Source organism: Meriones unguiculatus, chromosome 11 (assembly GCF_030254825.1).
Source record: "Meriones unguiculatus strain TT.TT164.6M chromosome 11, Bangor_MerUng_6.1, whole genome shotgun sequence".
NCBI lineage: Eukaryota > Metazoa > Chordata > Mammalia > Rodentia > Muridae > Meriones > Meriones unguiculatus.
In genome coordinates, this window is record NC_083359.1 from 11,504,076 (window position 1) to 11,527,738 (window position 23,663).

The 23,663-nt window shown below is 48.2% G+C and overlaps 1 protein-coding gene across 6 annotated transcripts in view; it reads right to left on the reverse strand.

The window, feature by feature from the left end:
• Window positions 1-23,663, reverse strand: part of Mprip (myosin phosphatase Rho interacting protein) — a 120,278-nt gene that overhangs the window by 29,437 nt on the left and 67,178 nt on the right. For 3 of the 6 annotated variants that reach the window (XM_021639511.2, XM_021639515.2, XM_021639516.2), the window contains exons 4-12: window positions 22,446-22,597; window positions 17,862-17,946; window positions 13,892-14,129; window positions 12,358-12,514; window positions 8,338-8,479; window positions 7,457-7,564; window positions 5,663-5,719; window positions 4,630-4,698; window positions 947-1,036 (exon numbers count right to left, since the gene is read on the reverse strand). In XM_021639511.2, coding sequence (XP_021495186.1) covers window positions 947-1,036; window positions 4,630-4,698; window positions 5,663-5,719; window positions 7,457-7,564; window positions 8,338-8,479; window positions 12,358-12,514; window positions 13,892-14,129; window positions 17,862-17,946; window positions 22,446-22,597 — 1,098 coding nt within the window. Of the gene's footprint in view, window positions 1-946; window positions 1,037-4,629; window positions 4,699-5,662; window positions 5,720-7,456; window positions 7,565-8,337; window positions 8,480-12,003; window positions 12,515-13,891; window positions 14,130-17,861; window positions 17,947-22,445; window positions 22,598-23,663 lie in introns of all 6 variants that reach the window. The other 3 variants (XM_021639508.2, XM_021639509.2, XM_021639510.2) reach the window with 2 other exon arrangements.

Here is a 23,663-nt window from a genome sequence, read left to right on the forward strand (position 1 = left end):
GAGGTTCTTCTCTACATACAGATTCCAGGAATGTCTGTCTCCTTCTCAGAGGATAGGGACACTGCAGTTAGGCAGTAAGGAGCAAGGCCATGGGAACAGCTGTTGCTCCTTCCCTAGACACCCAATACATGCCAATGGAGCCATGGTCAGTCACTTAGGAACAGGTGCCATGCTCCTCTTAAGATCAAATCCACTGGCCTTCAGGGGTGTGGTTTGGTCCCATCTAAGTCTGGTGGGTCTCAGTCAGCCATTAAGTGTGTCTGAACAACTGAACACAGCAATAAGTTGAGTTCTAGGCCCCTAAACCATAAAGTTCTTTCCCCAGGGAGCCCAGAGAATGCCAGCCTTGAGCTAGAAGTCAAACCCTAGTGCCTATTCTACCTGCCATCACTCCAAAGATTTCGGTGAGAGATTACAAAGGTTCACCCCAAAGTGGGACGTGGCTTTGACTTGCTCCTGGGACATGTCCAGAATTCTGGTTTTGACTAGAGAGCTACTGGGATCTGCCGAGGACCCTCATTTGGTAGTGACAGTGACAAGATGATGTAAGGGGCAGATTCCCACACCAAAAAGAACACTAACTGTGTACGTGGGATTAGAGATAGATAAAAAGGAGAGTAACCCAGCTGAAACCTCACTGAAGAAGGCAAATGTCCTTAACTTGATTCTAGGTAGCCCTTAATCTTTTACTCTCCAGACTCTTCATCCTTCCAATGGTCCTATATTCCAACATTTAAAAATAAAAGAGCAATTACTGCAACAAAGCCTTTCAAAAGCCTTGAGGAAAAAGATGCAGAAATCCATCTTTTTGTTCATCCCATGTATCAAAAGTACAGGTCAGCAGCCATAGGATGGAGATGGCACTGTTATCAGGAAAGACTGAATGCTGACCACAACACATTAAGATAGAACCCTCGTTGTCAACACCATCAACCCCCTGACTCACATGTATCTGAAACCCATAGTTTCTCTGGACTGGATACTCGGTGACATCGTAACAAGTGGACAAGTCAATTTCTCCATCTAGGTCAGCTGCCTGCAGAAAAAAATGAGAGGGTGTGAGGAGATTCAGATTCTCTCTAGATTATCTTCCACTGAATATCTTCACAGAATTGGACCATGACCAGCTGTCCTACAACTTTTAGATCTAACCCCCTCCCTTGGCGTAACTATAACACCACTTCTCTGTGCATCTAGCCAAAGAAATCCCACTGCAGTGATCCCCAAATGTTTTGTTATTAAAATCCTTTTACATGCTTAAAAAGTGAGGAGAGCCTCTGTGCTGGTTAGATTTCTGTAGGTCATGGAGCTTACCACAGCAACAGAAAACAAAGACACTGTCTAAGAGTTTCGTCTGTGTGGAGTTCACCTATTGATGATAATTTCTGTACTGAAAATAGAAATTTTATAGGGTGAGGTTGGGAGGAGATGAGGGAGGGGGCCACAGCCGGGATACAAACTGAACTGTAATAAATGATAAAAAAAAAAAAAGAAATTTTAAAACATTATTCATTTATTTAAGGAAAACCTTAATAAAACCTGGGTGTCATGGTCCACATCTACAATTTAAGCATTTGGAGGCTGAAGAGGAGTGCTGCAAGCGTAAAGCTAGTTTGAATCACATACTAAACCCATTTCATGTTAAAATTAAAATGTCTAAAAATCAAAACATGATTAGCAATCACTGGTGGAGCAGCAGGTTTTACACCTGTGCAGGCCTCCACGTCTCACGCTGAAGATGATGCTGTGCTCATCTACTTTTTTGTTTGTTTTTTAAGTTCTTTTTTTTTTTGACTTATTTATTTTATTATGTATACAATGTTCAGTCTGCATGTACACCTGAACACCAGAAGAGGGCACCAGATCTCATTATAGATGGTCGTCAGCCACCATGTGGTTGCTGGGAATTGAACTCAGGATCTCTGGAAGAGCAAGCAATGCTCTTAACCTCTCTCCAGCTCCGCTCTTCTACTTCTGCACTCAGTTGTCCACACACAATTTTAGTTAACACACACGAAGAAGTGGTCTAACACAGAGATGGAAAAGGAAGACTCTTCAACCTATTTCATCAGCAGAGCTTGCAGATAAAGAGAAGCTGTCAAGATTATGAATATAAACCTTCCAACTTTCTCAGTTTCTTTTCTTTTCTTTTTTTTTAAAGATTTATTTATTTATCATTTATACAATATCCTGCCTGCATGCCAGAAGAAGGCATCAGACCTCGTTATAGATGGTTGTGAGCCACCATGTCGTTGCTGGGATTTGAATTCAGGACCTTTGGAAGAACAGCCAGTGCTCTTAACCTCCGAGCCATCTCTCCAGCCCTCAGTTTCTTTTCTTGAGACAGGGTCTCTGAATACTGCCTCAGTTGGTCTCAAATTCTTAACTTGATGTGATCCTCCTGCTTCAGTATCTTGAGTAGCAAAGACTACAGGTATGTGTCACTGTGCCTAGACTAGGTTTTTCTTTTTTCTTTTAAGATTTCTTTTTATATGGGATGTTATATCTGAATGCCTGTTAATGTACCATTGGTGAGTAGTGTTTGCCAGTAAGTAGTGCTGGATCCCTTGGAACTGTAGGTACAGATAGTTGTGAACCCTCATGTGGTCCTTTGCAAGAACAGCAAGTTCTCTTAACTTCTGACCCATCTCTCCAGGACAAATTGTTTTTTTTTTTGAAAGCTCAAGCTCTATTCATCACTGGCAACAACTGGTCCTTGAAGGAATAGATTGTTTTATTTTCATGAAAATGCCTGCCAAACTCTCAAAACCAAGTGACCAAAGCTTATTTGTCAGCTGTTTCTTCAAATAACATTCTACAAAGCCATGGCTAGTTCAGTCAATGACTCAGTAATCATATGGATATGTGTTTTCCTGTAAGGCTTTAGCATGCGGCCAAGTGACTGACAGACATCTCCCACGTAAAGACACTAAAAAGGGGCTGCTCTGTAACAGTGCTTCCCACACAAGCCCATGACCTGATTTCCATCCCCAGAAGACATGTAAAGGGAGTAGGAAAGAATCAACTTCAGAGTTACCCTCAGATATCCACAAGAGAGCTGTGGTATGTGTACCCACACACTGAAGATCATGCACATGTACACACATAATCGAAGTAATAAAAAAAAGTCAAAAAAAGACACTAAAGAGAATGGCATTCAAAGGCTGGAACTTAAAAACACCAAGACCTATATTGTTGTTTTTTAAACATCATTAACTGTAGAGCAATACAAGTCCACTGACTGTTGGTACAATCTGACTTTGGCCTGTTGCCAAGGTACTGGTAGTTTTTTCTGCTTCTGCCTCTGTACCATCAGTGCTAGGTCAACACAGTTCTGTTAGCAGTTTTGACTTTCCCAACACAGTTCACTAAATATCTCTCTAGATGCAGGTAAGAAACTTCAGCAGGTAATGGTACTTGTGACCAAGCCTGATGACCTGAGTTCAATTCTTGGAACCTACTTGGTGGAAGGAGAGAACCTACCAACCTACCAGTTGACCTCTACACCCATATGTGGCACACTCATTTGTACACACACACACACACACACACACACACACACACACACACAAATATACAATTTAGAGTATGAGGTCTACCTTTGGTCAAAGCTAACAACTCACAAAATCTGTACCCGCCTATCGCATAGGCAGCCTTCCTCTTTATGCCTTGAAGGCTGATCACAAGAATTTAAATACACAAACCAGCCCAAGAGATTCTTTCCTTTTTAAAAACTTATACAAGCATGGATGGCAAATGTGAAATTCTCGAAGACGGGTGGGTGATTCTGAGGACCCCAGATGGAGTCAGCAGGAAAAATCAGGACACAGACCTGTCAGGTTGTTCAAAAGAATTTTGGTAGGTGAAGCAAAGAGTCCCTTTTTGGTCTTCTAGGGGTGGTAGGAAAATGACTCATCAGATAAAGGTGCCTGCTGCCAAGTCAGTCCCCAAGACCAACATGGTAGGAGAGGACTGATACCCACAAATTGTCCTCTGACATCCACTAGGGTTCCATGGTATAAGTGTTCTCCGCCCTATGCCCTAACACACAAAAAATATTTTTAAAATATAAGTTCCTCTACCACAACAAGGCAGAGCAAGATATAAGTTAATCTGTCCAATGACTCAATTCAACACACAATCTTACCAGAGACAAAACAAAACTAGAACTGAGTTCACCCAGAGTACTAAGCTCACTGTTCTTTTGTTTCTTACATTTATTTTATTTGTATGTGTGTATGCACATGTCACATGTGTGCCTGAAGCCTGTGAAGGTCAGAAGAGGACATCAAATCTCTTGGAACTGGAGTTACAGATGGTAGTGAGCTACTATATAGGTGCTGGAAACCAAACGCTCTTAACAGCTGAGCCATCTCTCCAGCCCCACTTCATTGTTCATTGTTCTTGAAAGAACATAGAAAACAAAGTTACCAAAACCCACTGCACCAAGACATCTAATTCAAGGCCTCAGTGGATGACCATAATATCTGAGGTGGGAAACAGTTCTGCCATTAAAGCTGATCCAACTGCATGCACTGTCCCATTAGACTGAGGCCGTGACACCCAAGGCAGGACCTTTTCAAACAGCCCTGGACTCTTAGATGCCACTCATGCTTTGTATTTTCTCACCTCTTCAGCCACGGAATCCCTGTAGTATCTCAGGCTCTGATCAGCCAGGACAAACCAGTGTTTCTTCCACTAAGGGAGAGAAAGATAAACATCCAACTACCCTGCAAACATACCTGGTGTCCCTCCCTGACTACAGCTGAATCTAGGCACCCTGGAGAGCACAGGTAAAGCAGGCAACAAACAGATGACTGTTCTGGCAGGCAGCCATGCACTCATGGCCTCAGGGAGGTCCTGTTAGGATGCGCTCCAGCAATGAGGCAGTGGAGAGCAGTGGGCCTCGGCCAGCTCTGTGCCCCAGTGTGTGGTTGGTGACTGGTGCTTTGCAGGCCTCTATTCTAACTTCAGAGATTGCAGACACTTCTGCTGGGTTCATCACACAGAAAGGTGGCTGTGAAAAGGGTAATGAGAGGAACAACCACTCGGATCATGTACCAGATGTGTGGGCCCAATGAGCCAGCAGGTACAAACTAACCTGCCAAAGTCCCAGTCTTCACTCTGAGGTAGGGAACTTGAGTCTTCAAGTAAGGCCAAGGGCATTTAATATATGGTAGCAGGAGGAGAAACGGGATGCTCTGGCACAGTCTCCCAGGGCAAAAAGGAGCTAGGATAGTAAAGCTGGTTTTTATGGGCTTCTAGGGCAAGCGCCTAACATCTTCCAGGTCAAGGTGAGGCTTGCAAATGCCTCTCCTCCTGTTTGGACCTGATAATATTTACAATTCTCAGAACTTAATGGTGCCCCTAAAGCTGAGCTGGTCCAATACAAGAACTTTACAGCCGTAAATGACTGCCTATAACGGCTGCCTTGTATGGAAACATAAGCCAGCTCCACAACCATGGCTAGCTGTTCTGCCTATGGGGAAGCCTAGACCCTTAAGAGAACTTTTAGGGCAATCATAGCCAGGAACTAGAACTGTAGGATTATCTGTAGGCCAAAAGCATATATCAGGGCTCACAGACCCCATCGAGGACAAGACAAACTAAAACCTGCATCTGTTTCCCACTCCTCTAGATGTCTGCACTTACACACACTCACCTGGCCATCCTCATACTGCTTGGTTAGCCAGCCTTTCTTGAAATTCAGCAGGTCAGGCTAAGAAAGAAAAAAGAACAGCTCAAGGGAAACCATCGTGGGTTCCCCAGTCGTGGACAAAATGTGTCCAACAGGATTGTTTTCATCTAGATGAAGCAGCACCAGTAACAGATTTTACCACCTACCAGATAAGCTTGCCCATTCTCTTGCCCCAGCATTGCTGCCCAGGGGCATATGTCCTGAGGAAGAAGTTGAGGGACAAGGATAGACAAGACAGCCTTATTTTTAATCTGGGCACAGAAGCACAGGCTGCCTGGCTGCTCTGAGGTCTGTATTCCGCTTATTCAGGTTTTGTACTCATCCTGCCTTGGGGCACAACATGGGCCCAGATGGAGAGTCCCATGCCCTGTATGGACACAGAACACCTGCAGTAACAGCTGAAAAGGAAATCCAAAGGCTCCTGCTGAGGCTGCAGAAGGACTGGAGGCCAGAGGCCTGAGAGGCAGAACATGTCTGGGGTGGAGAAGGCAGTAGCAGCAACCTTGTCCAACTTTCAGATTACTCTTACACCAGGAGGAAGTTCAGTCTTGTTCCCTATTCAGGAAGGTAGATCAAGGACTACCAGATCAAGGACCTTAATGGGGTGCTGGCTCTATGAGGAGCAGCCTGCATTCTGCTGGGGACAAAGTTCTCATCTGCTACGAGTACACCTGTAAGGTCAGGTTTCGAAGAGCCCAGCAACCCCTGCTGTGGCCCCCAGCACTCCCAGGTCTTCCACAGCTGTCCTGATCAGAAACTGGTTTTGATGTATCTTACTACTCCAAGGACAGGGAGTGATCCAGAGAAGTAATACCAGGAAAGGCATCTGGGAGTTCCTACTCCACTAGGGAGCCCGCAGTAGACTCCTGCCTTGCCCCAGCTGACCGCGGTAAGACGAGGCTGCCCCCTCTATGGAGCCTTGCGGTAACCCATGCTTCATAAGACTTCCTTCTGCAAGAATTGTTTGACGTACCAACACAAATGGAGACAAATTTTAGGATGCCCCAGCCCAGAAACCTGTACAAAGGGTAATCCCTTTTTGATGTACACAATTGTTGCTGCTCCATGAGACTTGAGATGGAGGCCTGCTCACTGCCTTTCTGGCTCTCCTGCTGAGCTGCCGTTTTATGAAAATTCTTACACTTTCTGCTGAGGTAATCACTGCTCTTGTGTCTGCCTCAGGGAATGGTGGAGGTTGGTCCCTTTGGGTCTTTTCTCTGGGCCTCTGGTGGCTGCCAGTAATAGTGGCTACCAGCTGAGTTGACAAAGAAACTGCTCTCTGGGGGATGAGAACTGGTGAGTGTGCCATGTCTCCTGGGAGGCTGTAGACTGTTGAGGAACCAGGTTGAACTTTGTCTGCAGCTTCATTCTTGTACACACCCTCAAACAAGACAAACTATCAATACGACATGGCTCCTGTTCGAAAGTGTCACAAAAATAAACACGAAAGCAGGACAGCAGAGGTGAAGTTGGGCTTTACACCTGTAGTGGCCCGGCAGCCTCCTGTGCACAGAAACCTCCATGTGCTACTCAGGGTGCCACAAAGCCCCCAGTCCTGCTGGGCCCAGGAGGAGGAAGAATGATCAGTTTCCAATGAATTGCAGATCAGTGGGTGGGGCACTCACAGGCATGAGGGTGGTACAGAGGGAGGGCCGGTGTAGACATATAGACATAAATGGACAGTGCCCCAGAGAGGCCAGAAGCAGCAGTGGTAGTGGCACAGATCTCCAGAGAACTTGGCACATGGCCTGGGCTCACCGTCATGGAGGATTCTGTGGACCTCCTGTCCAATGACTTGGCTCTTCGGTGTGGAGACAGGGGACAAGCATCTGAGAGAGGAGCTGTGGGGGCTTCGCTGGCAAAGTCCTGTGGCAGAGAGCAGCCACCCATCAGTACAGCTCAGAGTAGCTTGGATAGGCATGGGGGCAATAAGTTGGGTGGTTCATCCCTCCTTGAGTGGGGCAGTGCTCTGTCTAGGTCCCACAGCAGGTTCTGAGATGACCCATGTCCTGGCATGCTTTCAGTGGAGCAGCCTTTTCTTTTTGATGCCTGGTCATCACTGTCCTGGCCCCACCCAATTTTGCAGCTTCTCAGGTTACAGAAGGAAGATAGCAGACACCTCGTGAGCAACATAGAAACTGGAAAGAAGGGCTTGGGTACAGTACGCCACAGAAGAGGCAGGTGAGCAAGAGGCTGGAGGAGTCTGGGAGAAGAAAGAGGACTGCGGAAGTCTGACGGAACTTGTGGGCCAAGCAGAGAAGGAGGGCACAGCATGCCACTCCAAAAACAAAACAAAACAAAACAAAACAAAACAACAACAAAAAAAAAAAAAAAAAAAAAAAAAAAAAAAGGAAAAAAGGTTCATATTCAGCTTTGTTCCTGGGTGGCTGAAGAAATTGTGCTGGTTGCAACTGGGATCTAAAACTCATTGAAGCATCCTATGGCAGAGAAGGCTGATGCTGTAAGGAGGAGATGCGGAAGGCAGGCTGGTGTTCAAGAGGCTAATTGGAGAATGAAGAGTGGAGGCCCAGAAGAAACATGTCCCTGCTATGGACGGGACTCAGAGCATATAGGGCAGTGTGTCCCCAGACCCAAGCCATGCTGCCAAAGGCCCCACTTAGGCCCACACTGGAGCTCACCCGCTTTCTAGGGATGGCCCGCTTCTCACTGCGGCCCTGACGAGTGTCACTTGATGGAGTAGTCATAATCAGCATGTTGGTTTCCATGTGCTCTGCCTTTTCAATATCCAAGGCCTCAAATTTCTCAATTACCTGGGATCTCCTACAAAAAAGGACATGAAGCTGCTAAACCAGAGTCTCCCTGTTCCCAAGGTGGACTGGGTCTCAAGTCCAGTAGGGGATCCTGCAGTCAACTTGTACACCTGGCCTACCTCACTAGGCTCCAGTGCTAGCTGTTTAGCATGTGAGGCACCCTTCAGACAGTCCTGACAGGACTTGGGCATTAGGATTCAATCTACCTGAGCTCCACTTGCCCGCCCTTCACGTGAGCTGGAGGAGCAACAGAACCTTTCCACACTGGGCCTGCACTGGCCCTGCCCGGTACTGGACTCATACACCTTGGGAACCTCCCTGAGTCAGACACAATAAAGGACGACCACCACCTCTGCACACACTGCACCCTCTAGAGCTACAATGCACCCCACACAGGATGTTCAAATTTTAGCAAGGAAAAAGGCCCATGAATTAACAGTCTCTGCTAACATTAAAGGGAATCAAAACAAAAATCAAACAAAGCAGTTGATTTCATGTGAAAGGCCAGCGGCCTCGTCAGGCGGTCTGCGGCTGAGACGACGGGGCTGAGATGGAAGCGAAGCGGGTGGAGGAGGCGCGAACACAGCAGAGGGTGGAGAGGGCAAGACCTGAAAGAAAACAAGGCTGGGAAATGAATGAACAGAAAAAGACTGCTTTTATAATTCAAATCATGATAAATCAAAGTTATCTAAAGAATTAAAGCAGCAAAACCCAAGGTAATGGCTGAAGACAGAAAACCCATGATCAACCACAGCCTGAGGAGTCACTTTGTGGGATTAGGCAGAAGGCTTGAGCTGCCTACCTGGGGTCTGAGATCTGATTTAATGCCTGCTGGGAGGATAACCCCTTCTCGCCAAACCTGAGATCTCTCCCCTAGGGACACTGTACTCCCTCACAATGAGGGTAACCGTGGCATGCATTCTGGATAAGTACTGAGGAGCCAAGGGGAAGTGATAATGGTCCCTTCAGAAGACTAAAACATCTAATAAGCAAGAAGACTATGGCCTATGATCCAGGGACCTCTCTTTTCTAGGGTCACTACAAATCTACCTTGAGAGGCCCTCACCTCAAGGGAGGTCAGAGGCCAAGGGCAGCCAGGTATTCAGGAAGGCAGCTGGGTTCTCTGCCTCCACACTCATCATTGTTAGAAGACTGGTGCCAAGTTAGACTGCTGTGCCCACCAAAGCTGAGGTGAAAAGGCTGACTGTGAGAGCAGTAAGCTAAGCAGCTAATGGCTGCCACGTAGTGGAGAACTTTTTGAGTGCAGCTAAGGTGCCTGCATAGCCCGACTGCTGCAGGAAGACCTGGACACTCACAGCCCCGGGCTACGGCTTCTTCTCAGGCTGAGGGCACTGTACCTGGCTAGAGGACTTCAAGGATCCAGGAGAGTGCCAGGCCAGGCCGGAATGCATGGTGTGGGTTTGTAGGGCTCCAAGCAGATTAGTCAGCATGAGAAAGAGGAGGCACTTGCTATACATATAGCTGCTGGACAGGGTTGCCACCAAGAAATGCTGACACTGGGGCTTTGGCAACCTCTGTATAGCTGGTCCTCTGTTGCAAGGTTGATGTTTTTGAAGCATGACAGAAGTGTGGCAGAAGGTTCCTTTCTCAGGTGGAACTGACAGGTGTAGCTCTCACACTGGGAAGTGGAGGGGTCAGGGTTTCATGGAGTGGGACCATTTTCTATTAGTCATTAACAGTGCTATAAGGACCACAGATTCCCCACTTAGCAGATACAGGTCTAAGAACTGATTTTAAGAACTCCTTCAAAGGCTCAGAGTCTGAAGAGTAAATTCCAAGCTCAGAGCTGCTGGTCTCAAGTGGGGCTGCTTACTGGCTTACCAAAGTTTCCCAGAACCAATCCTGTGGTTGCAACTGCCTGGATGTGTGGCAGGTCTGTCTTGGCTACTATGCAATGCGAAGTAGCTGACATCTTGTCACCCTACCCTATCAGGCCAGGATCCAGTCCAGCACCAGATGGACTACTAGGGCCTCAGAAAGAAGTCTTCAAAGAGCAACACCAACCAGCAAGATCATCAGAAAGGGACAGTTATAATTAATGTGCAGAAGTAGTATGGGCACCAACACCAGCTGAAACCCATCCCCACAGTGGCAAAGAACATGCAAGAACAAAGCCCAGAGACTGCATCTGTCTCAGGCAGGTAGACAAGAATGCATTCAAAATTAACTTCTCTGACAAGTGGCCTAGCCAAGCAGGTGTGCAAAATGTTAACTTTGGCCTAGCACTAACTTAAGGCATAGCTGACCCCATTTTGGAACCACTAGAACTAGGCGCTCAGTAACCAGTACAAACCCTCCCCTCCCCACCCTTCAAGCCTCCTTAATTGCTAACAAGGCCTTTTACTTCTGTTAGCCCAAATGCTTAGAAAGTACAACAGGAGCTTTGGTCTTGGTTCCTAGCATGTTATTAGAGACTTCCTGCTAAAGGCCTACCCACCAGCTATTATTCATCATGAAGAGTGGGGGTCACTCAATTTTTGAACCTCAAGTTTTCACATCCATGAATCAGGGGTAAGAGTAAAAGGTGCCTTATTGAGCCACCACTAGACTGGGAAGACGTCTATTATATGGAATTCCAGGGAGCACATATAACTCAGGGTCCACTGTCTATTGGAGGTTCCATAGGCCATTTGAACAAGCTGGGTTGAGTGTCAACTAATTGTGAGTTGAGAAAAAGGGACAAGAAAAAGTCCTTCCCAAGCTCATCCTGTCCTTAACACCTGATTGAACTTCAGCCTGCACCCAGTGTTGGGTAGATACTAAACAAAGTTCTGGAGTTGATTTCTGAACAGAGAACTTATTTGTAAACCATGAGTAATAAAAGCTCTCCTTCCCCAACCAATAGCAACACAGACAGATGTACTTTTAAACTCTCCTGTGGGCGGCTATGGATCATTAGAAATCTGTCTGGTGTTAGGCAAGAAACCTGGCATGGACACAAAACAGCTCAGAAATGTGTCAAGAGAATCTTGTGTGTGTAGCAAGGGTGGGGAGCAGCACACAGGTAGAATGTTCCCTAGTCCTCAAGCTTGGAACAGCATAGCAAGAGAAAAGCAGGCAGGAGCCTTATCTTGTCAGCAGTAAGTACTACATCTCTGCTGCTGGCAGAAAGCCACTTCAGCAAAACCCAGGGGACAAAAATGGTACCTGGGATACCCAGAAGCTTTTCAGGCTGCCTCTTGCATCTTGGTGGGAAGGACTTGTATTACGCCTTCACTTTCTTGTGCCTTGGAACCTCTTCAGTGCCCTCTGCCAATCGCAAAACTGCCAGCATGAGGGCCTGGCCCCTACCCACAGCTCTGAGGATGAAGCAGGCCGAGAATAAGACTCAGCCCATAGGGCCTAATCTGGCAAGCACCAACCTAAAGCAGCCAGGATAGGCCTGTATCTGGCTGCCAGGAGCTGAGAACTGGTGCCACAGTCTGGGGCCCAGAGAAAAAGTGTTTCTGAAGTACGCTGTATGTTTTATATATGAGTACATACTTAAGTTTAGCCCTCTAGTGTCCTCCTTACCTCCGCTCGTTGCCAAACAGACGGGCCACCTCTTCCCTGCCAGGGCTCCGGGCCCGGGTCCTACGCTCCAACCGCTTTCTCTCCACCTGAAAGGCTTCTCGATGGCTGATCCGGATGGCCTTAGGGACGTCGGCCAGGGCGGCATACTGCCTGCTGGCTTTAAAGGCAAAGGTGCTCCCCAGTAGCTGTGTTCCCCACCCCCCAGCACTGCTGGAGTCCGTGTGGTTGGGTGGCCTGCCGGCCTCACCCAGGCTGTTGGGGCAGACGCTGGAGACCATGCGGCTTGGGGCTGGAAGACCTGGAGAGTGAAGCGGGTGGCCAAGTTCCTGTGAAGACAATCCAGGACAACCATACCTGCTGTGTGGGGTGCTGGGGCTGGGTGGGGAGAGTGGTGGGGGCAGCTGCTCCTCAGCCCTCAGGTCCTGCTTAGCCTTCTCCAGGGAGAAGTAGCCGCTCTCTACTCGTACTTTCCGACCACCATCCACACGGTCCCCATTCATGGTGCTTTCATCTGGAAGACAAGAGGAAGCTTGTTCAGACTGCTGCCAGTTCTGTCATGAGAACTTTCTGAAAGCCCACACACGAGCAACCAAGAGCTGCCTCAACCCTCTCCACCTTCACACTCTACAACTATGAATGGGGTATGGGTGGAAAGACAGAACTGTGAGAAGAAATGGACCATCTATCTGCATTGCCTTTACTCCCTACTCTTCCTTCTAGTCAGTTCACTTGCAGTCAGAGGCAGTCAGACCCTCTGCATACAATTCATGTGGGGAAGCAGGACTCCATCTTAACCAATGATTTCTTTTTTTAAAGATAGATGTTTGTTTATTTGATGTATATGAGTGTTCTATCTGCACGTAGACCTGCATGCCACAAGAGGGGTATCAGAACATACCATAGATGGTTGTGAGCCACCATGTGGCTACTAGGAATTGAACTCAGGACTTCTGGAAGAGCAGACAGTACTCTTAACTGCTGAGCCATTTCTCCAGCCTCCTGCCACTTTTTAAATAATTAATTTACTTTTATGTTTATTGGTGTTTAGCCTGAATATATGTCTGTGTGAAGATGTCAGGTCCATGGAACAGGGGTTACAGACAGTTATAAACAGCCATGTGGATGCTGGGAATTGGATCTGGGTCCTCCAGAAGAACAGACAGTGCTCCAGCCCAACCAATGGTTTCTTACTAAATCACAGGACACCAACCAAAAAGATAACTTTCAGGCTTTTAGTACATTCTTGAGGCAGGAAGGAGGGCTTTTGTTGGTATGCATGGAGCACATGGATTTTAAATATGGGTAGGTTTACATGCTGAAGAACTCAGACTGAGGGAGGCAAAGAAGGAAACCTTAGCCTGGCTGGGGCAGCAAAACATGCTAAGTAAGAGAGCACAGTGATGTCAATGGGGTTCTCTATGACCCTTTTTCCTAGGCAGGGGCTGAGCAAGGTGGTAACAATGAGGAGAGGGGCAGTGCTGCCCTAAATGCTACCTCTCTAAAAACAGGAGGCAACCAACAGAACAGGTTCTAAGAGCTAATGAGATAGAAACCTGTGGACCAGGACAGAGGCCTCACAGAGGCCTCACAGTCTGTAGTTCTCCTGAGGCCAATGGAGCAGGTGCTGTACCTCTCTCCTTCACAAATGAGGTAGAGAAGCCAAGCTGAAGCACACAGGCCAGGAACCCCGTCATGCCAGGCTAGTGCTGCTGCCCAGAACTGATGATGCAACAAAGGAAAGAAAAGTCCAGGGCCCGTGAAAGGACTCTGAGGGTCCTGCATCATATCCCCATTGTCAGCTCCTGTTCCCTGGTTGGAGGCTCACTCCAGCAGTACAAGATGGACCATCACAACAAGGAGGCCTGCAGGCTCATTAGCTGCTGCTCACCTTCTTTGCTTTCCAGCCCTGTTTCCCGAGGGGTGCAAGCAGCAGGAGGCTGGCTTTGGCTGGGACTCTGAGCTGGACTCAGGTTGTTCCCATCAGGCTGGTCTTTGGCTCTCATTTCTTCCTGCCAGAGCGTGGATTTGGTGGTGGGGACTTTTTCGGCACTGGGAATGCTGCTGCTGCTACTACCACCGCTGCCACCACTACTGCTGGTGACAGCCATCTTAGCAGGTCCAGGTTCCTGGAGAGATAGCAGTGAGGGTAGAAGAAAATAAGCATATAGCCCAAACTAGCTCACAGCTCTTGGCTGCTAAACTATAAGGAATATAAGGCCAGCAAAAGAGTGTTGGGAGATGGGAAGCCATTCTTTTCTGATTGTTTTTTATGGCCCCACAGTGCCTTGTCCAAGCCGTCTTGCAGAGGGAACGTTCTGGGTTTCTACCAGAGCCCCAGAGCCATGTCACCAAGTATGTACAAGTTCTCTCTGTATACTGCTAGGTTGTGCCTAGAATAGCAACCCAGTTATTAAAGGTGGGCCCATGGGAGTTGATTTAGAGTCGGTCAATCCTAAACTTGTAGGCACTTGAGACATAAATAAGGAGCTAGGATAGGGCAAAAGAGGAGAGCACTCCCCTCAGCCAGGCCCACCGCAATCAAGATCATTGGGGTAGATGGAGAAAATGAATTCCACTGTGCCCACTCTTAAGCTCACATGGAATACCAACACTGATATTAAAGAGCTACTGAACTAAGACAAATGCTATGGAAGTCCTGAACAGTTGTTGGTCATTATTTGAAATCTCATCCTTGCAGTGATCATTTGTGGAGGTGGGGCCCTTAGGATATGGTTAGGCCATGACAGTGAAGTCCTCATGAATGGAGTTAGTATCCTATAAAAGAGGCCCAGGATCTCTACTTTGTCCCTTCCATCATGACGATGAGGAAGCCAGCTCATCTGCTGGCACCTTAACCTTGAGCTTTCCAGTATCCAGAATTCTGAGGATAAAAAAATTACAATGTCTATTGTTTAAGCACCTCACTCTGTGACGTTTTATGAATAGCGTCAGGGCTGCTGTGAGACACACACCCTACTCAAACCTGAACACCCACTTGTCGCATGCACACCTTGTTCTCACCTACAAGTTGCTCTCTATTGGTAGCCCAAGTCATTTCCCAGTTTTTCCAGGGCACAGGAGCGGAACCACCCTGAGCAGAAAGGGTTTGTCAGGCAGGATAAACCCAGCAGACACAGAAGTCCAGTTACTAAGTAAACAGAGTTGGACTCTTTAGATGTTGAGCTCAGATAAGGACAGGACGGTAATGCCATCTGTCCTGTAGTACCCACTCCCACTCATGTTCTGTGCCCAATCATTCTGCTGAGGGGGCTGCCAAGGGGATAGTTTCAGGTGATTACTATCTTGCCACAAAGAGGGGCATGGGGGGTGATATGTAAATATCTACCTCCTACTTCCATCTGGTCTCAAGCCAGACAGTTGGGCCTGACCTAAAAGGAACTTGTTCCTTCTCCTTTTTGACAGTACTCTGTCTTCTGGAAGACAGGTAAAGGACCCCATCCTTGAGCAAGATCTTTTCTCTTCTGAGCAGGTGAATGAAAAATGTAGTTAGGTGGATGTGACCAAACAGGAGTGTAGAGGCTCACATTACACAGTGCTAACCTGGGTCAGCAAAGGGTGCAGGCACACAGGCTCATGGCACCCTGTCCCTCAACAGCCAGCTGTCATGTTCATGCTGCTAACTATGATGAACCCTGGCTGCTATCACAGGTACTCAGAAGGGCTTCTAGAGTCGAGGAAAAAGGATTAAGGGGTGCCATTTTCTACTTCTCTGGCATAAAAATGGAGAAGGGGCCACAGTGAGGAGGAAGAGTCCTGCCTTGAAGCAGAGGTCCTACAGAAACCAACAATCCTGGAAAAGCACAAGAAACACTCAACATATCCAGATTTGGAGTAAGGGCATCACTCAGGTTTTTGCCAAGAGCTTAGAGCCTATGGGGCTGGCACAGAAAAGGGCCATTCTCCAAGTTCCATATGGGCAAGACTGTGGAGAGCTAAGGAACTCTTGCACTTGCCATGCCTCGGAGGATTCCTGTTTCCCTCTACTCTAGGCCTTGTCTTCAGGGGCATATGTCTGACAAACATCACCTCTAGTATCTGAATTTTTTTCAGGGTCAAACTGAAGAGTTCAGCTTGACCTGTCAGAGACCAAGGTTTGGTCCTTAGTGGTTCAACCTGAGACTCTATACACTTTGTGTAGAGCTTTGGGAGAGAGACAAAGGAAACTCAGCTTCAGGCTAACCTATAGAACCATAAGGACCACATAGATGCCTCTGGCAGTATGCTGTTAACATATGAGTGTACCCACTGGCTTTAATCCAAATGCAGTCCTTATCTCTTTCCTGAGACCCACCAGAGGTCAACTGTGAAGAAGAGGAGAGGCATTACCATAACACAGGTAGAGAAGGCTGGGAACTTTGTACCCTGGTTCTGAGGCATGCCCTCAGGGAAGGGGTGACTTCCCTGTTCTGGGATCATAGGGCTCTTTCAACTGGCTAGAGAGCTGAAGTGTGGCCACAGGGCAACATCACTTGGAAGGGACAAAGTTGTGGGGAAGGGGACACATCCAAATTTCTAGCCTGACCCAGGCACTCTACGGTACATAGGGAGTTACCTTATTTGGAGGCAGAAGCTCTTTGCTGCAGTGTTTCCAAGGCATTACCATGGAAACCAGGCGTAACCCTAACCTAACAAGGCATAACTGTTGTTCAGCCAGAACTTTTTCCTCTCAAACCAGGCAGCTTGGGGGATTTGAGCATTAACTGCTGCTCTCCAGCAGAAGGCTCTACTTTCAGCTTCCAGGAAACTGACTGTATGTTTTCATTTCTTTGGCTGCGTGTTTTACTGACTTCCAGTTAGGAGCGCACTATTCTTCAGGAAGGCTGGCTTGGGTGCCTTCTGGGGCTCCTTGGGTAAAGATGGGATGTAGGACGGATGCTGGTCAGTGGAGGCAGGCCTAGGCTGAGTGAATAGTACTAATAGAAGAAACTGTCCACAGTACTCCTAGGAATGTGCGGACCCAGTTCAGCAGCTTCTACCTGTCTCACTTGTGCAGCCCAAGAAACCAGAGTTGCCAGCAAGGACTGCCTAGCCCAGGAATACAGAGTTCTGTCTTGGGCTGCCTCTGTTTGCTTCCACAGGACTCCAGCTTTGTGATGCCAGGAAGACCTATTCTGTTCATTCCCAGGACTGGCTTGACTTATCCAACCTAGGTCAAAACCCTGGTGAAGGCAGCATTTGGTACAAAGGGGAAGAGATGAACATTAAGTACCTACAACCGGTTACCTGAGCAAGAGGCCCCTACTGAAATTCAGAATGGTGACTTCAGCCTTCCAGAGCCTAAGGGTGTGGTGAACACAGCAAGAATGGGGACAGAGCCCTTTATGCCATGAGCCCAGAATACTGGCTAGGAGGAGGAAGGGAAAGAAGAAGGGAGGGAGGGAAGGACTGGGCCTGATGGGGCTGCCCAAGCCACCTAGCTCTGGTCATGCGAGAGTCAGGGCAGAGACCCACCAGGCCTCACCTTCTCTGTTGCTCAGCCTACTGTCTGCAGGACCACTTCTCTCCTTTGGCTGTGGGAAAAGAGTGCACCATTCTTCTTTTCCCAGAGGCTGAAGGATGGATGGCCAGGGGAAGGGACACATGCTAAGCTGCTATCTCTTAGCATTTGCCTGGTGGCCTGAACCCTCCTGAAGATAGCCCAGAGCATTCTAGCAGGCAATTCTGCTCAGTGACTCAGAGAGGTCAATATATGGCCTGTGGCTCGTTAAGTATAGGCAGGAGGGAGGTGGAGGCATGCAAGGTATGACCACCTCAGTCCTGGCCAGACCTTTCCCTACCCTCTTGCCCTTACTTCTTCCCAGGCTCAGCTCCACTAGGGGACATGACACCCAGCCTACCTGGGGGGTAGGTGGCTCTACTTTGCGCTTCTTCTTCTGGTTCTGCTTGTTGGTTCGGGGATACACCACGAGCATCTCTAGCCACCTGGGAAGACAGGAGGAGAAACAGAACCAGGTAAAAACTTGGCTTTCAGGACCTATGACCATAGCCTCACTGGGGTGGTATACACCTCAGGCTCTTAAGTACCCTTTCTGGAGATACTTACCCACTGGTCAGACACTGAGCAGGGTAGGTGTTACTCCAGATCAGAGTACAGTAGCTGGGTGAGACTGTACCACAATAACAAGCCAGGAAAAGTACGGGCTGTATCAGAACTAGCCCAGACAATGACCCTTCTACTGCCATCATGGGCTCAGAGCAAGATGACTTCTCTATTCTGACAGAGGCAGGGCTCACCAAGGGCACCATAGAATGGAGGGACATCATTGTCCTGGTACTGACCTGGCCTCAGCTTTAAACTATTCACCCATACACGGCTTGGGCGAGTGTACAGCTAGACAATGACTGGCAGCCAGTTAGGGCTACTGGAGCAAGTACTGGCTAAAGAAGAAAATCAAGAGTTATATCAACAAAGTTCCCATGGTGGGTCACCTCGGAGGTGAGAGGCTAATGAATTAGATCACCACTTACACAGGAAAAAATGCCAGGCACACCAGGTTGGAAAAAAGCCACATATTTGCCAAGGATCCTCTATCATAGCCTACAATCTAGGAAGCCATTCTGGGCTAACAACAAAAAGTATGGAGAGAGAAAGAGCTGTAGGCAAAAGGTTAGGACCCCAGATCTCGCACTGCCACTGTCTAACCTCATCTTAGGGTTCTCCTAGTCCCTCAGGGCTCATCTTATTTCTAAGACCAGTGGCTAGATGAGAGCTCGTCTAGAATTTCAGAAGGACAGAGGGACTGTACATAAAAAAAGGCTTGATTTTGAAACCTGGCCTCAGTTATGGCCAAGGGGAACACAGCAAGCAGCCTTCTTTCTTGGCAAGCAATAACTTTAGGAACCACAAGAGAGAAAGGGCTCTAAACTTCACAAAACAGCAGGGTCCATACTGGGTACAGGCCACATCCCTGTACCTATCAGTACCCCCGGCACAAGAGAAGCACCTTGAGGTGCTTCTACAATTTGGGTTTGCTGCAGGCAGGGAAGAGAAGCATTGCATTGCTTTTGGGAGCAGTCTTGGGAGCTGGGGGCTAGAGAAACCACGTTTTGTGCAGGGAACCACAGCTGCTGCACAAAGGGCTGCTTGGCCCAGCTCAACCCATGCCCAGGGATCCACAAGTTGCTAAGAGCACAAACAAAGCCCACCCCCTCAGAGCCACAGGGGTCTTATAGGTTACTTCTCTATGGCCTCAAAGAAAAGAAGGAGTTACATCTGGAAAACTACCCTACGGTCAGGTTTCCCAGGGCGCTGAGCCTGAGTCTGGGAACCACTCCGTGCCAGCTGATATTTCTGTCAGATACTTGAGGACCTATACCTGAAGGGAGTGACTCATACAACTCTGCTAGAATCCGAAGTCAAGATTATCTTCCCACCAAGGGTCCCCGATATGTGGGGCACACGGCAGGGGCTGTAGAACTTCCCGAATGCTCAAAGCCCCTTATGCTTTATCCACTGTCAACACCAAGGAGCCTTGACAGGGTAGAGTCATCAAGAGGAGCTAGGCTGCTCAGCTAGCCTAAGGACTTGGGAAGAGCTTGAGGAAGAAAAACCAGGGACTCTCAGCACTACTAAACTTGTCATGGCTAGGGTCAGCGTTGTCAAGGCTGAGGCAATGGGTCTGCATTCCTTTCTCTTCTTTCCTCTCCCTACTAAAACAACAAACCAGAATCTTGCTATGTAGCCTAGGCTGTTAGGCTGTCCTGGGGCCCCTGACCCTCCTCTTGCCTCAGTGTCCCAAACACTGGAACTGCAGGCACGTGCTCTCACAATCAACTACATTAACTCTGGCACGGAAGCCCAGGAGGATGTATCCAATATATTCAGCTGTGTTAAGAAGTGCAACAACCCGGTGAAGAGGCCAGGGTCAGGCAGTAGACATGACGCTGGTGGGTACTAAGTTTCTCCAACTCCAGAAGGCAGAGCAAGGTCAGTGAGAATGAGAGAATGGGCAGAGTTGATCAGGCAGGGAGAAGAGAATCCTAGCCTCTGGCTCAGCCAGGGAGCAAAAATGAGCCCCAACCAATCCTCTGACCGTTCTTGTGTCAAATATGGTCCCAGCAGCCTGGAAGCCACTCATGGCATGCGGGAACTGCAGAATGAACCACCCACTTCCTTTAGCCAACCCAAGTGGAATGGCAGGAAGGAAGGCTGGAAAGGGGGTAGACGTCCCTGCTCTCCACAGCCAGCTTGGTGAAAGTAACTTCTTAGAAACTGGTGTTTGATGTATCCAGGGCATTTGGCTAAAGGGGCCTGGAGTACACAGAAGAAGAGCCATGACAGCACTGGAGAAGACACTGAGAGCAGAGGAGATAGAGTGGAGGAAAAAGCACCTGTTCTTGCAACATCTGTGCCTGACTTCTCTGGGTACTGAAGACCCCAGCATGCAGGGAGGGCTAAAGAAGCTGCTGCTTGGGTCAGAAGAGGGGTTTCAGCAATGAGGTTGGAAGCTTCTGGTGGCCTGCTATAACTATGGCCATGTATAGGGACAATTCTGGAGTTTTGGTTTCTTTAAAAAAAACACAGAAGAAGGGGGCTGGAGAGACGGCTAAGAGGTTAAGAGCACTGGCATCTCTTCCAAAGGTCTGAGTTCAACTCCCAGTAACCACATGGTGGCTCACAACCATCTATAATGAGATTTGGTGCCCTCTTCTGGTGTGCAGCTGTACATGCAGACAGAACAGTGTATACATAATAAATAAATAAATCTTAAAAAGAAAAACCACAGAAATAGCTGGTGGTGGCTCACACCTTTAATCACAGCACTCAGGGAAGCAGAGGCAGGAGGATCTCTATGAGTTCCAGGCCAGCCTGGTCTACAAAGTGAGTCCAGAACAGCCAGAGTTACACAGAGAAACCCTGTTTTGAAGAACCAAAAAGACACCCCCCCCAAAAAAAAACATGTTTTTGTTTTAATACCAGCTGTGGGGATATGGGACTGCTTTGGACTATCTACAGCAACTGACTATGATTTGCCTTGTGCTCTAGCAGAGGTGTGGTCTTGCCAGCTGCACATCATTTGTATGACTGTGTGACGTATGGAATTCTGGAACTGTTCAGTGGGTATATAAACGCTAGGGCCCCGAGGGACAGGGTTGCTCAGTGGTTGTTGGTCATTCAGGGGGGGTTGGTTGCAGTTTGTTAATAGCCATGCTCAAAGATGAAACAAGGAAAAAAGAAATTAGATTCAAGGACCTCTATCTCCTTACCACCATCCTTCTTTCTCTATCTAGTGATAGGGAGTGAAACGGGGGGTGGGGAGAATAAAGGATGGGAAAAGTAAGAACCTACAAAGTAGCAAAGACCAGCTACAGCCATGACCTGCCACATAAACCATGAACACAGGATTTTGAAGCCACATGCCTCTGGTACCCTGGTCAGTTAATGATCATTAATAGCAGGGCCCCACAGTATGCTGACAGAAGAAATGACAGAGAAGTAACCAAGGAGAGTGGCACAGCATGGTGCTAAGACCCCAGGGTAGCTGTCAAAGGGATCAGTCAGTCGGGTGCTAAATATCATCTCTCCAAGCCACATGGCATCACTGACCCAGTTCCAGATACTTCCTGCTTGTCCTGGGGCCTCTGCCTCCCTTTTCAGCCCCAACTGTCATTCAGGTCCACTCTAGAGCCAAGTCTAGAAGGATGAGGTTCACTAGGAAGATCCATTTGGGACACGTGTGCTGGATCAGGCCGGGTAGTAGCAGCTGCTGTCAGAGGAGTACAGAAGGTCACTCACACCCGACTGCTCTCCTCTGCTCCCGGCCCCCAGATTCCTTGGTGTAGAGCATGAGTTCATTAGAAGCCCTTGGAAACCCTTAAATGTTGCATTCTGGGTTAAACGCTAGAAGACACATAGCACTCCTCCAGACTGTCCCCAGGAGCTTGGAAAGGAGAATTCTCCAACACCCAGCAGAGGCTATCTCTTGGCCAGTATTGGGGCCTTAAGAGCCACCCTTGAGATGCGGCTGACACTAAAGGAAGGCTGTGTTCCCAGTGGTGTTGTACGTGCTCAAACCAGAGGGCTTTGTGTCCTCACTTCCCTCCACCCTGTGCTGCAGCCTGCTCCTCAGCCCCAGACTGATTTCTTCCAAAGCTTTGGCATACCTGCCCTCTTTCAGCCTTATAGGATGAACAGGGCTCACCACTGAGGAAAATACATGCATGTGGACCACCTGGAGCTTTCAGTGCTACACAGGAAGTTTCTCAAAGGGGCCACCACATAGGCCAACTGATGGAAGAGAGGGCTTATTCTATTTGAGGGGAAGGCACAGGCTGTACTATGTAGCTGAGTACAATGAGGCACAGGGTGAAGACAGGGGTGTGTGTGTCGGGGGGTGGGGTGTGTGTAAAACCAGAAGCTCGGGAGTCTCCAGAAAGGTGTGGACAGGCAGACAAGCCTCCTGTGGTTCTGGCCAACTTACCCACTGATGATCTCCTTGGTCTCTGCCCTGATAAAATGTTCCTTGTCAGGTGTCAGGATGCAGAGGGAGAACTTCTGCCCTGTGCGGGCCTCCCCGTCCACCACATCTGTGCATTGGTTCATGTTGATGGTACCCTGGGGGAGGGTGGTGGGCTGCAAGTACAAAACAAGTCACTCAAAAAGGCAGTGTCAGGTCCCCACAGCCACCAGCAGTATCCAGCCCTCTCCTTCAGTCCTCAGCCTTCACGGCACCACTTCCTACCCACCCACCCATAAGGGGCAGGCCAGCTGAACTTTCTTAGAGGACACCCAGCTGGACTTCACTTCCTACTTGGAGAACAGTGTCCTGGCTTACACTGGAGGAGGGGAACAGGGCAGTGAGAGAACAGCTCAGTGAAGACTGCTGGGGAGAATAGGCAGCCAAGATCCTAGTCTCAGAGGAAAAGCTTCTGAGATAGCAGATTCAACATAGCAAGGTTCTTTTTGTTTGTTTTGTAGTAGGTAAGGTAGAGAGAGCCACGTCCTTAAGAGCTAGCTCTTAGGCTGGAAGACAAACACAAAGGCTCACCTACACCTGCCTGGGCCCTAAGGAGCCCTGTAGAGACTTCTTGGAGGGATAGGGAATACATGCACACAAGGATGCGTACATGTGCAATTTAAGACACTGGAATTAAGAAGAGAAAAGCAAAATCAGAATAGGAAGGCTTTGAGAGATTCCCACTGCAGTAAAGGGCTGGATGAGAGGACTTCTGTCTGATGCCCCACATTGCCCAGCTCCAAGTCCCCGTCACTTTCTGGATGGGTAAGCAGGTCCAGAATAGGGTCCTAATTTTCCCTGTCTCCTCTTTCCAGCGCCAGTCCCTTTTTAGTCCCCATAAGTCTCAATTACAGGCCCTCTCTAGCATGCCTCCTGAACCTGCTTTGGGTAAACTGTCCTCTCCTATATAAAAGAAGCAAGTTTTCTTCATCCTGGACACATCTCATCTCTGAGACAGAAGAGAAAAATCAGTGCTATGGGGACTATGACAACTGAATGATATAAGCTGTGCTGACAGCCAGTAGTGATCAAATGAAAGGAACTGCAAAGGATGCCTCTTCTCTACTCCTGGAACTCCATCCCAATCCTTGGGGTCAAAATACTGACAGCAATGGCCATGATGGATTTCAGACCTATGTAAACACATTATGAACTATGACAATATATCCTACAGGAAGATGA